The sequence below is a fragment of the Rhipicephalus microplus genome, chromosome 3 (genome assembly GCF_043290135.1).
Source record: "Rhipicephalus microplus isolate Deutch F79 chromosome 3, USDA_Rmic, whole genome shotgun sequence".
In the NCBI taxonomy this organism is placed as follows: Eukaryota; Metazoa; Arthropoda; class Arachnida; order Ixodida; family Ixodidae; genus Rhipicephalus; species Rhipicephalus microplus.
The window spans coordinates 219,978,831-219,992,253 of NC_134702.1; the positions used below are offsets into that span (position 1 = coordinate 219,978,831).

The 13,423-nt window shown below is 45.5% G+C and overlaps 1 protein-coding gene across 1 annotated transcript; it reads left to right on the forward strand.

Annotated features, from left to right (window-relative positions):
• The first annotated feature begins 4,024 nt into the window (after window positions 1-4,024).
• Window positions 4,025-6,575, forward strand: LOC119159903 (uncharacterized). The gene is made up of 2 exons (XM_037412711.2): window positions 4,025-4,060; window positions 5,585-6,575. The coding sequence occupies exons 1-2, from the start codon at window positions 4,049-4,051 to the stop codon at window positions 6,089-6,091; spliced, it is 519 nt and encodes a 172-aa protein (XP_037268608.2). The 5' UTR covers window positions 4,025-4,048; the 3' UTR covers window positions 6,092-6,575.
• The last annotated feature ends 6,848 nt before the right edge of the window (window positions 6,576-13,423 follow it).

The following is a 13,423-nucleotide window of genomic DNA, read 5'->3' on the forward strand; positions in this document are numbered from 1 at the left end:
ATAAATAGAAGATTACCGTGCGGCCGTCATATTTTCGGTAGTCACAGAGTGTTAAGCGGAATGGCATCAGTATTCTCACCTGTAAATAAACAGACTTGGTGAATTCGCTTTTCCTTTATTAGAGGTAGGCTGTTGGTCCAAATGCAACAACATCTGATGTCCTTCCTGCACAGAGCCCATCAGAGTTCTCCCTTTCAATGTGTGCGCGCCGAAATGTTACCAAGAATCCCATCAGAGCATTTGTGCTTCGAAATGTGACCTAAGGCGAATGTATCGCAGTGATAATATCCAAGTAAGTTCGCCAGCGAAACATCAACTCAAAGGCGGAGCAGGGCAAGTAAATGACAAAGAAAATGACTGGTCATTATTACATGCATTTTTTTTATACTTGTCATATATACGTGCTACATACGTGCGGTAGTCACAAGCCCAGCACGCACACGCGAAACAGTATGTACATTATGACAGGGGTCGGCAGCTTTCTCTGGTGGATGGGAAAGTTGCATGGAGCTGACACAACGAAAGGTAAGGAGGTGGAAGTCGCGGCAACTAGAGAGAGGAGGAGGGACTTTGTGAACGAAGAAACAAATAACAATAAACCATTTCATACGAAACTAAATTTGAATTCATATTTAGTTTCAGCACGCCTGTCACAAAGTACCGATCAAACGTGGACTGCAAGCTAAATTCAATTTCGGATCAAAACTGCCATCTGGGCGTTAAGAAAAGAAGTGATTTGGAAAGTAGAAGAGGGACAAAGGAAACTTGATGTTATGCCGGCGGCCGCATAAGACTGCTCAGCGGACCGGAGGCGGCGCACGGGTCGCCGGTGGTGAACTCCTCGATTACGACACTACGACGCTCGCTCATTCTAGGCGGCTCAGAAGAATTGACCATCGAGCTCTTCCACATTTGGTTTAATTTTTGCCGGCGCAACTCCTCGTTATTGATCAAGAATGCGCCATTCGTGAAGTAGATGAAAATGTATGCTCTTCTTGATAGTTTGTCATATTGAGCACGTCTTCTGATGTGGGATATTGACCCATGCAGCACGACTCAGTTGATGTCTTCGAATTGCGAGCAATGCGTCAGACGGTTGCAGTGTGCGTGCATTAAGGTAATAACTGTTCAAAGCAACTTCAAGCAGTAGAGCCGACTTTTTTTTTTTTTTGACCTGAACGTGTGAGAATTGACCACTCAGTTGATAAGCGGCGTTCAACCGCGCACAGTGTCAAAATGAACGAGTTTATGTGCATGCGTGCGATAGACAGGCCTCTGCAGCTCTCTTTTGCTAGGCTGCTTCTCACCCTTTTGACAAATAAAAGTTCGCACTCACTGACTCTGCTAGGCTGTTACGACAGCGGGGCAATGGTGTGCCCGCCAATGGTGCTTAGAGACTCGGCGATCAACGAATAGGTTCGTGAGTTTAGGATTAAAGAACGGGCGGCAGTACATAAGTTTTTGGCCTGTTTCTCACTTGCAATCCCATCAAGGGCTTGAAAATGCATTTCGACTGCACTGAGACGACGCTATTTTCAAATAGTATTGACAGTCCTTCAACAGTTTCGACGGTTTATTTAATCAAGAAATGAACGATAAATAAACCCGCAAACTAAAACAGGGAGATGTTACGTATCATAGTACGTCACTAAGTTTGTTATCTGATGACGTAACGAAATCTGCTGCACATCGCCACGGCTGGCCAAGGTGTAAATAAACATAGCTCACGCACTCTTGATGGTGCGCGAAAACTCTGTTTCCGATGCCACCTCACGCGCATTCAAGCGCGTGAGGTGACATCACCGCGCGTGAGGTGGCATAAGCGCGTGAGGTGACATAAGTAGCTTTAATTAGAGGTGGGGCATATAAAAAGTTTTTCACTTTCAAGTTTAGAACAGTATGCTGCATGCCAGTTCTGCCGCTTAATGATCAGGTTCGCTCTGATCTCAATACTCTCTTTCTGATGTGCCCAATTTTTATGAAGGTGTACAGAAGAATACCGTATTCCTCTGAATTAGTAGAGAAATGAAAATCTCATTGACAATCACTTTTTTCCTTATTGCAACATTGCGCCTCGAAATCAGGGCTCCAACACGCAGTCCTTGAACATTTTGTAGCGGATCAGTATGCACATTACTTCCCTCCTCTCATTTTGGTTGTAGCTCGAAGTAAGTTTAACTTGAACACCACTGGCATATCTTAACTAAAGCATTTTTGTCGTTAGGTCACCTGCAGTCACCATGCAGTGTCCATGTGTTGGTGCCTAGCCACAGAAGAACTCGATATACCTCTACTGAAGGCTCCCTGTACTGCCATTATTCTCTTTAAGCAGCGCAACATAGGAGTGACAGCCTAAATATGCACTGGCGTGACAGCCAAGCAGGGCGGCGTTTTTTTTTCTCCTGTTAAAAAGTGCCTACTTAAATTGTCACCCAGAATTTTCCCTTTTAAAAACCCCTTGAGAGGGGGGAAGTATTGCGTTAGTGGTAGGAATATATTAGTATATGACGTCAATATTATTTACCTTCACACAAAATCAAATATTATTATTATTAAAACGCTAAAAAACATTATTTGCCTAATACTCCGTAACTAAACACAAAAGATACAGAAGATTACACGAGATAAACTGTTATCTATTTGAACACAAATACATATGTACCTAAATATAACGAAATAAAATTGCACTTCTGCTACGAAAAGTATGAAGCGCCAATCTATGCGATCTGGCCTCATTCCCCTGATCTTGTTTTCGTTTCACTGCCTCGACGTAATTGAATTTCGGGGGCCAGCTTCATAGGTGAAATCAGTTTCATGCGCCTACTCTAAATAACCTCGTGAAAAGTTAACACGAAAATTTGCAAGCAGTCAGTACCTATGGCGTTCACATTACGTTTTACAATGCGATCATGTTCTAGCAAAATAGGCTCTGAAAATAACTGTCATAACTCTTTATTATGTTTTAAGGATATGCACGTATTATACAAATAAACAATTTTCATGTGCTGTCACGCTACATGTCGGAAGGTACCTTTTTATCTTCTTTTTCTAAAAAATCAATCTTGTATATGCCTCATCAACCACTTGTCTTTCGCACTGATTAGCTTTAAGTAATGACACTATCAAAGAAAAGTCAAAGAATTATTTAATTTTGTTCTTGTATGTGATGAAAAAAAAACTTGAAGCATAACGAGCAAAGTTTTTCAGCAAACACCATCAAAAAAAGATGTAACGCATCATTTTGCGTGCTGCAACAGGCTGCAGAGCCTAAATAATTGCAGATAATGTGTACATTGATGGTGTCACTATCACAATAATAAAACCAAGATAGCCATTGCAATCGTTCTTGCTCTAGGAGGGGCAAAACGATTGAACGAGTGCATTTGTGCGAGCACGCTATAGACGAATACATTCAACTGTAAACAGTTTATTAGTGAGATGCAGTGGTGCCTGATGTTGCGGCTGGTTGATGTTATTTTGACACCTACAGACCAAGCAAGTGTTATCAGCGTGTAAATGCACGAAACGAATCAAACGAAGCGGCGAGAAATTCGCATTGCAAGTCAAACTTTTTCATCCTTCAGCCAATGTCAGGGTTCCCAGAGACTTTACAATAATGGCCACCTTCCGTGTGCGCTGGAATACGAAACAAGCACCTTAAAACTACTCCGCTAAACCATACCACGCGCCAGCGGCGAGGAAACGCCTGGCAGGCATATCGCAAACATATGCTGAAATTTAAGCTGATCAGGCTACGTTGTGTAGGAAGCGCTGGTCTTCTGCCGCGTTCGATTCCGCTTTCTATTGTATCGAAAATATTGTAGGAAGAAACGAGAGCTGTGGAATACTTACGTCGAGCACGTGCAGTGAGCAACCTTTTCTTTTCCTGTTCGTTGCACGTCGCAAAGTACCTTCGATATACGGCAGCCTCATACGTGACTGCCATGTCGCCGAATACGCTGTTCCCACAGTAGGACGAGTATATAAGCTACGCACCGGCGCTAGCTGAGGCATCTTACTCCTCGGAGCAAGTGGAAGAAGCAGCGACATGAACGCCTTCGTGAGAATTCGTGTCAGCGCTAATGTATTAAGCCCATACGGAGCTAGTTTTTTCAAACAGAAGTGAGACATCGAGCAGACAATGGAGGCAATGAAATATAAATTTAATGTGAAAGTAATTTTCACACTTTTTAAAAGCTGCTAGTTTTATTCTGATATTGTAATCTAATAGTGTTTATCTGATAGGTATACCCAAATATTAAAAAAGCTTGTCAACAAATAGGCCTGTATAATAAATATTAGGCAAGAAATATCATCACTAAAACATAAAAAAATATCGGCAGCATATTAAAATGGGGAGGCTATTTGATAGCACAAACTGCCAATGAGTTACGCAGGTTTCCCCCAATTTTAGCAGAAAATGTTTAAATAAAGGTAGTTAAGGCACTCTTTTACTATGTGAATACTATTGGTAAAAGTTATATTTTGAAATTTTTATGAATTTTCTTTTCTTTCATATCTGCTGGCTTTATGACGCTCAGATAATTGTATGAGCCCTTGTGTGACACTGACTATAACTGTGATTAAGGGAATAAGCTAGAATATGCATCGCTTGTTTTACGTTAACCTAATTGAACAATTAGCAATGCTTTGCGATCTACTGTACCGTTAACGCTTTATAATTTAATGTAGCTGTAGATTGAGAATGCTTACGTGCAGTTTTGAGAACGACGATAACTTTAACTTACGAGCTGACCTAAATACATTGGTATGTTCAATTCATTTTCCTTGAACTCGAGAAATTACGAAACTCAGCGAGCGCTTCAAGCAAATACGGTCGAGCCTACTACAAAGCGAAGGAATTTTGATACCGTTTACATAAACATCGATCAACACCTCCGTTCCTATACGTCACCTAATTGCGACTTCCTTCGAAGTAAAAAGAAGCCTCATGCACAAGTGGTTGACGCCATTCGAGACATTGTGAACATAATTTAACACACCAGACGACTGCGCGGACACAAGAGAAGAGAAAAATCGCAGCTTCACTTGTTCTCTTGCGTCGTCTGCCTAGTTGTGCGCCAGAGTTGTTCAATCATATCAGTTGCTAAACTCCCCATAGGATTCATGTAACAAAATCCGGACACGTCATTGCACTCCCACACCACTGTCGGGAATGAGCAGATTGTCGCGTCACCTGTTAATCCGCAGGCCCAATAATAAACTCATTATTTGTGGTTTGCGTTGCAGTTCCCAGGTGGCGCAACAGTCAGCTAACTTCTGTAAAATCAGCTCAACTGCGTGTCTAGATTTCGGAACGCAGTTTCACAACTCGTATGATTGAATAACTCTGGTGGCGCGCTGTGTTAAAATATGTTCAAGTACCGTCACCAACTGACACACATTTCAGTCCTTCTACGAGACAGTGTGTCGTCCAGAAATGGAAGAGGCTCACATAAGCACAATGCTACAGTTTGAGTACCAGTTTCATTTTGACGTGGTAAAGTGACAAAATTCATGAATATGCAATAAAAGCATTTCTTTTTTTAGTGTTCTAATGTATTCAATTTATGAATCGTTGCAGTACATTACCACCATCCTCGCCGCTGTTTTCGCCACCACTATCGCCGGTGACATTGGTTACGGCATTGGCTATGGTGGTGGCTACGGCGGTGGCTACGGTGGCGGCTACGGCGGTGGCTATGGTGGTGGCTACGTTGGCGGCTACGGAGGCGGCTACGGTGGTGGCTACGGTGGCGGCTACGGTGGCGGCTACGGTGGCGGCTACGGTGGCGGCTATGGCCTAGGTTATGGTGGAGGCATAGGCGTCGGCGGTGTTGGTATTGGAAGCAGCGTGGCTCTTCTTCGAGGAGGACCTGGACTGTATAAGGCTGTGGCTGGTCCGGCATTCTTGGTCAGAACCGTGCACCAAGTGAACAAGATTTCCGGTGGTGGGGCACTTCTCGCCCATTCTGGCCTTGGTGGAGGCTACGGATACGGTGGTGGTTACGGATACGGTGGCGGCTACGGATATGGTGGCAGCTACGGATACGGTGGCTATGGATATGGTGGCTATGGTTACAAGGGATGATTGGGAACTTGTGGAATTGGACTTTTTTTTGACACCGTAAAAAATCTATGCCTCAAAAATAGTAGCACTATGACTTTGTTTTTGTGTGTTCTATTTCGTTCACACAAACACAACTGCTTCTCTGAAATGGCAGTGTTGCAGTACTGGAGTCTTTCATATCTATCAAAAAAAAAACAAGTCGCATAACGAGGTTATACATGTATTTCATCTCACTACAGGTTTTCTGAAAAAAATTTAGTTTCAATTCATCTTCATTCTGTGCATTGTTTATAACACATTCATCGTACCAAGTTTTGGCGGAAGACGCGGCTGAATATTGTAGTGTTATGTCTTTTCCATTGTAACAACACAAAGATGCCACTGTAAAAACAGAGAGCGCTGAGATCTAATCGTCCATCTCGAAAAGAGAAACGATGTGGATATGTTCGGCATTTTGTACAGTTGTTTAGCACTCATGGAGAAATAAATTGATTTCCTCTTCAAATCGAAAGTGAATACATTGTTTTTCTTGGTGGAGAAGAACGTTCCTGTTATTGTTTTCACGTGCGATGAACTCTCGTGGTCTGCGTGAACGAAGGGTCACTCACATGATGTGCGCTACAAACATACAATACTCCAAGTTTTCGCCATAACGAGCAAAGCCGTTATTATAAAGGAGTACTAACAAAACGAAGGCGTTCCGTAGAATATCAGTTGTGGTCATTACAATGTGCTGAAATCACTTCTTACTGCATGTTCTGCCGCTAGGTAACGGAAGTTACCAAACAAATTGAGGTCTGCGAATAATGTTAGGCGCATCCTGAAAATGCGCGTTTACTTTCACTTAGTATTACGCAGTACCAAATTGTTTATGATAATTCACCGACGTCCCTACATTGCAACTCCTAGTTTCACTAAAGTGTTTTCATTTGTGCGTGAGAGTTGTGGGACCAAGTATTGGCCGTTGCAGTCCCTTTTTCAAAAAGTGCTAAAATACTTGACATCCTTGTACATTGATTCAAAGACACCTTGAAGAAACTTAGGTGGTCTTAATTTCTGTAGCCTTGCACCACGGAGTCTGTCATAAGCAGGTCGTGGTTTCGAAAACCTGCACCCCCATAATAAGTATTTATGTTAAAGAGAGCTTAACGTATTTGGGATTCGAGGCTTGCTAACATATTAACCATTGAAGTTTTCTATTTCCACAACGCAAGCTGAAGCAATGGGATGAGAAGGAAGGCAGAAACAGCTAGAAGTACACAGATGTTAGCCCGTTCCTACACCGACTGGGGACCATGTGCTGGAAAAGGGGGTAATGAGGATGAATGGTGATAAGAAAGAGATGTTAAAACAAGGGGGCACAGCAAAAAAAAAGAGAAGAAAGGAGAATTCGACAAAGCCTAATGTCTGTCGCTAAGACCAGTTGCCCACAAAGAAAACATACTGGCGCTTTCAAATCCTTCTGGGCTGAGTACGATCACGGCCACTTTCCCCGAATCTTTTGCACCAACAAAGCGTTATTATTCAGTCAACCTTGTGTACCGGTAAGTTCTTGTTTTGGTGCATCAAAACGGGTGCTCTCGCACAGAAGACGGGCAATCGTTTCTTCACCGTTGCATATACGGCACGTAGAATTCCTGGCCATTCCCATAACAAAAAAAGTACGCATTTTGAAGGCCGCTCCATGCGCCAGGCGTCAGAGAAGATCTCTAAACTCGAGATATTCCTGATGAAAGATGAAGGTTGGGATCGAGATCCAAGTTATGTAGGTGAGTGCTTCTGAATACCATCGAGTTACACACCGCCAGTATGAAGTCACGTGCCAGTGATGGAAGCATCGTAGGTGCGTCGGTTCTTGAGAACAGTTAACGTGTCGATTGGGTACTGTTCTGCAGATACAACAGTATCATTTGCGTGGTGGAGGAGGAATGGAAGAATTTAAAGGCAGTGACGTCAACCAAGCACGTCCAGTTTGCTACCCTGCGCTGGGGAAAGAAGTGAGGGTATTAAAATAGAATAAAACGAGAAGAAGGGAAGGACACAGTGTGGGTACATGTGATCCTGTCCACTGCACGCTCATAAAGGGTCACTTAGTGCAGTCGACATCAGAAAACCTAGCAATACCCACGTCGCTTTGTTGGCCTGTGACGCGTATAACCACACACACACACACACACGCGCGCGCACACGCACGCACGGTTGCACACACACACACGCACACACACACACACACACACACACACACACACACACACGTGTGTGTGTGTGGGACACAGTGCATTTAAGTTGTATACGAAGTATTATTGGTAAGCCTCCAGCTCTTCATAAGATCACCTGCTACGTGCCGCCAAACAGGCTCCTAAAGAGTGTGCCCCACTCGCAGCCATGGCTACTGGTCACGCTAACTGACATTCCCACGTTTATTTCACATATGCACCCAATAGAGTGGCTGCGATAATAGCTGCCATGGTAGCTAAGTTCGTAAAACGTCGAACGCGTTATTCGAAGGTCGCAGGTTTGGTTTCTACACGTAGCAAGTTATTTTTTCACCCTTTTTTTAGCATTGACGTTACAATTTGGTCCAATAACTTCCCGAATGCTATAGTTGGCATTATTGTCTGTTATACCTCACTAAAATTCTGTCAAACACAAAAAAACGAGCCATTATGTATAGACTTCCTTCCTTATATCATTAGCGAGGGTCACGTACTGGCAGACTTGGTGCCTTCATGATGGATATGTGGGGTTTTAACGTCCCAAAACCACCATATGATTATGAGAGACGTGACTTGGTGTGTTGAGTTTGTATACAAAAAATTATTGGAAAGCACGTAGTAAGTTGACGTGCCACTTGACGCCAAGCAGGCTCATAAAGGGTGTGCTCCACTCACCGTCATGGCTACTAGTAACGCTGACTGACACTCCTAGGTTTAATTCGCAAGTATACATAATGAAGTGTCTGGAGGTATATCCACAGTTATAGCTCAGTTGTAGAGCATCGAACGCGTTATTCGAAGGTCGCAGGTTTGGTTCCTGCCCACATCAAGTTATCTTTCCGCGCACTTTTCTTTTTCACATTTACGTTACAATAGGTGACCGGTAATAAAGGCGATCGCAGTGAACTGTGTGATACGATGGCTATCGGTTCGACGCACCACACAGGTTACAGCGTCGACACGTGCGCATTTTTGTACCACTCTGTTGAAAAAAGCACTCGTTCGTGCAATGTCAGTTCTTTAAAAGTTGGTTTTCGTTTCTGCTTACTGTGAAGGCTACGATGAAAAGCTACAAAAGCCATGAACGGTAAGAAAACCTATTTATCGAACCAAAATGAGCTGCAATGCATTTATGCTGCTCGGGTGTACTGTCAGTTTGGCAACCAGATCAGTTAATACAGAAGACAGTTCTCATTGTATGATACGGTACTTCAGATAAAATATAAATTTAATTATCTCAGTGTATGGGGATGCCTGTAGCAGTGTGCTAAGAGTTCATTTCGGGATCGCTGCTGCAGCTGACATCGTCGGTCGATCATAATGAAACGCAGCATTTATTGAGCGCCTTGAGATTTTTTTAGCCTTCAGCGCGCAATAGGGTGCATTCCTTGGTCGAGGCCAGATGCTTATCTGAACGCTCAGGTTGCTCAAGCTGCGTGGCACGGCAGCACAAAAACAATACAGTCAGAGATAGGCAGTGCCTAAAAATCGAAACGCAGTGCTGCTTTAACGCACTTCTTCCTTTGTATGTCATCCTAGTGCACAGTTTGACCAAGATAAACGCAAACGGACTTGTCGAGCGCTTCGTGTAGACTTGTTCTTTAGTGAACCTTTCGCGTTTTTTGTCATATATACGAGTACGATGGCCGGCGCTCCTCTTTTATGACAGGCAGAGTTCGCCCGGGCGTTCCCATAATAATATTGCCAGGCGCGCATGCGCGACGATTCATTTCTCGACATATTAGTCGCAGCAAATTCATGCGTTAGCTTTTTATTATTGCGGAATACACAAGTAGCTGTGGTAAAATGTTCTCTGCACACACTGGCTCTAACGTTCGGTACCCAAAAGCTACCTGTCGCTGTGGCTCTATTCACAGCTGTGGCCCACCTTATTTTTTTTCCTTCGTTCCATGTGAATCGATACATGCTGATACATGTCGTTTGCCTTTCACGCTCGAGTTGGAGCAGCCAACGACTGAACAACCGACCTTGGTTTAGCAAGGCGAAGATAAACGGTCGACCACGCGCGAATCCCGAGTAATCTGAGGCTTACGGCGGAGTGGTTCGCCATCGTGTACTCTCCTCAAAACGGAAGCTAGCAGCAGACGATGCATTCCACAATCCCTCACTCGTTTACTGGTCACCTATTCGGCCTAATACCTTTCCCTATACTTTCTTTGGCATTATTGTCTATTATATGTCACTAATATTGCATCAAACACAGAAAAACGAAACCTTATGTTTACACATTTCCCTTATTTCATTACCAAAAGTTTCGTACTGGCAGGCGTAGTACCTTTACATTGTATGCAAAGGCGTATTGGTCAGCTGCCAGCTCGTAATAAGTTCACGTGCTGAGTTACGCCAAACAGGCTACAGAAGATGGGTCACTCTCACCACTATGGCTACTGTTGATGCTTACTGACTCCAATAAATTGGCTGGGGGATAGCCGGCGTAGGAGCGTAGGAGCGTGGTTGGCAGAACATTGAATGCGTTATTCGATGGTCGTAGGTGTTCTTCCTGCACACTACAAGTCATCGTTTCACCCACTCTTTTTTCTCCACATTCGCGTATATATATATTGTGTAAGGAGCGAGAGCAATAGACAACGCCCGCACGCTGGGCCGGCTGTTCTTATTCTGAAATCCTTCTTCCATTCCTTGCTCAGCTACCCACGCGCTGGAGCTTCAGTTTCTTTCTTCGTCATGATGACACTCGGCCATGACTGCACGCGCGCGGAACTGTCGACAGCTTTTCTGGTGGGCAGGGTTTGCTGCATAAAAGTGGACGGACTGTTTCACGCTTGAACGTTGCCCGGAAATTTCTCAAACTTGAATTCGGTAGTCGACGCTGTGTGCGTGACCGTGATCATTTGAAATACTGATGAAGACGCTGAGGTTTGCTGAGGTTTGGCGTAAACATAGGCCTATAGCGACTCAGGGTTACGACTTTGTGTTGTGGCGGTCTATAACCTCGGCCACGTTGCGACACCTCACGTGCGTTTTCAGACGGGTGGATTGAGTTCCGTCGCTGCCGTCGCTCTCGTCCAAGATGCGACGTGTTCGGACGACTTGGTGAAAACGAATCTGCCGGGCGGCACTGACTGTCTGGCCACGGCCGGACGCGGCTACGCTGCGCCTTGGCATGCTGTGACAGTAATTGTTGCCTTAGTCGGTCGCAGTGTCGCTTTAGACGTTGGGAATTGGTGTTTGCTCACACCTTGGTCGATGAAGAGTCGGGACTAAAAAACTGGATGTGCTCCGGTGGTCTGTCCTTATGACGCTGCCACTGGGTGTGAAGGTTTGTTGGGGGACAGCGGGTGTGATGGAGTAGTCGTTGTGGACACTTATGCTGTCTGAGTGCGGTGGAGCGGGTTTTTTTTTCTTTTGCGCCTTTCCATGATCGGCTGGAAAATGCTTGCGCAACACAGGGTGAGTGCGAGTGCACACAGGCCACTGGACACAATCGTGATGTGACGTGCCTGCAGCTTCCTTGCTGTTATCGCTCTTGTTTCGACCGAGCTGGTCATGGCCTGAACAATTTGGGGTGATTTTCACGGTGACAGCAATGACTCCATGGGGGTCTGCGTGGCTTCCAGGTGGTACGTTGGGAGTCAGAATGGCGTGTTTGTCGTCGTCGGCAAGATCTTACATCATGTTGCCGGAAAGGCTCTTGCTGGCTCTCTCTGCCTGGAACGCATGGATGTAGCTCACACGCTCGGTCAATGACTGCAGATGTGGTACAGGCTGGTTCAAGATAGTCTCGATATCCACGGTTGTCTTCGACAGCTCTGACTTGGAAATTGCGTTGGCTGCTGCCACGTAAATAGTGAGATGGGTCCCGGTGTGGAACTTGGCATCGGAAGAGTGACAGGGGCCTTGGAGCCTGTTTTAGTGTACCCTGTGGAGCGTTTAGTGAAGAGGTTGTTGAAGTTATTGTAGAGTACAGTTGCACAATCGTGATGATTCAGTGTGGGTATGTCGTTTGAGTAACGTCCTTCACGTGGTCCGTCTTCGACGGTTGTCTTTGGCTGAACTGAACATGAATCGGATGACAGCAAAGAATGCGAAAGGTCAAGTGGTGAACGTTAATGCATGGCTGCAGCCTGGAGGGGAAAATCCTCCTGAGCTTTACCCGGGGTAGTGGTAAGGTTTAACTGTGTAGTGAAAGGGAGATCGGAGAGTGTGCGGCCGAAGGCAGCTATGATCTTGGAGCTCCACTCCACCCAGGACTCCTGCTTGAAGCCTTCATACAGGTACCACGCCGCTGCACCTTACTAAAAAGGGTCTATAGTCCAGGACCATTGGTGAGGCTTCGTCAAGGCCTCACGCGTTGCTGTTGCGTTGACGGTCGCCACCCAATCGTCAGCGTCGTTCTGAGAGGCGAGGAACTTTGATATTTGGGCGACGACTTGTGACGGTAAAACAGCAGGTCAAAATGCAGAGCGCAAACCCGAATCCACCCAGTTGGTCCGACAGTTGCATGAAGGCATCCCGTAGCCCTCTGGGTTGCTCTAGTGGGCTGGCCTCCAGGTCACGTGAGGATGCTAAGTCGAACATAGCGTTGGTGGTACTCAATGCCGGCAGCATGGCAGGAAACTGCGCAGAGAGTGAGACTTTTAAGGCGTTGACCGTACCACGGAGTCGCGCATTGTTACGCCGCAGGTCCATGGCGCTGTTGGGTGTGAAGCCTGCAAAGACAAGGATCACGGTCGTCGAGTACGAAGTAGTTTCAGCACTCACATTGTGGACATTGTTGAGATCCACGAGCAGAAAATTCTGGACGGCACTCCGTGGCGGCCCGTATCCTGGAAGAGTGCTGGCCACGGAATGAAGGTCGTGGGAAGCTTGAACAGCATTCCCAAATGTTAGGAGCCCATGCGTATTCCTGCCGCGAAGTGGTAGCGCATTGTACGTTAGGTCATGATCTGGTTCCGCAAGGGAGAGAGACATTGACGCCATCCACTGATATTGCGATGGGCAGACGAAGCGGCGGTCGGGTCGATGACTATATCGTCAGGGAAGCGTGTATGGCGTTCTTGCATGGAGAAGCGTGTGCTGTCGATGACCCACGACGCTACGGACGGATGGCTTGAGCTGCAAGGTTCAATTGTCGAGCTGCGCCATTGTAAGGAAT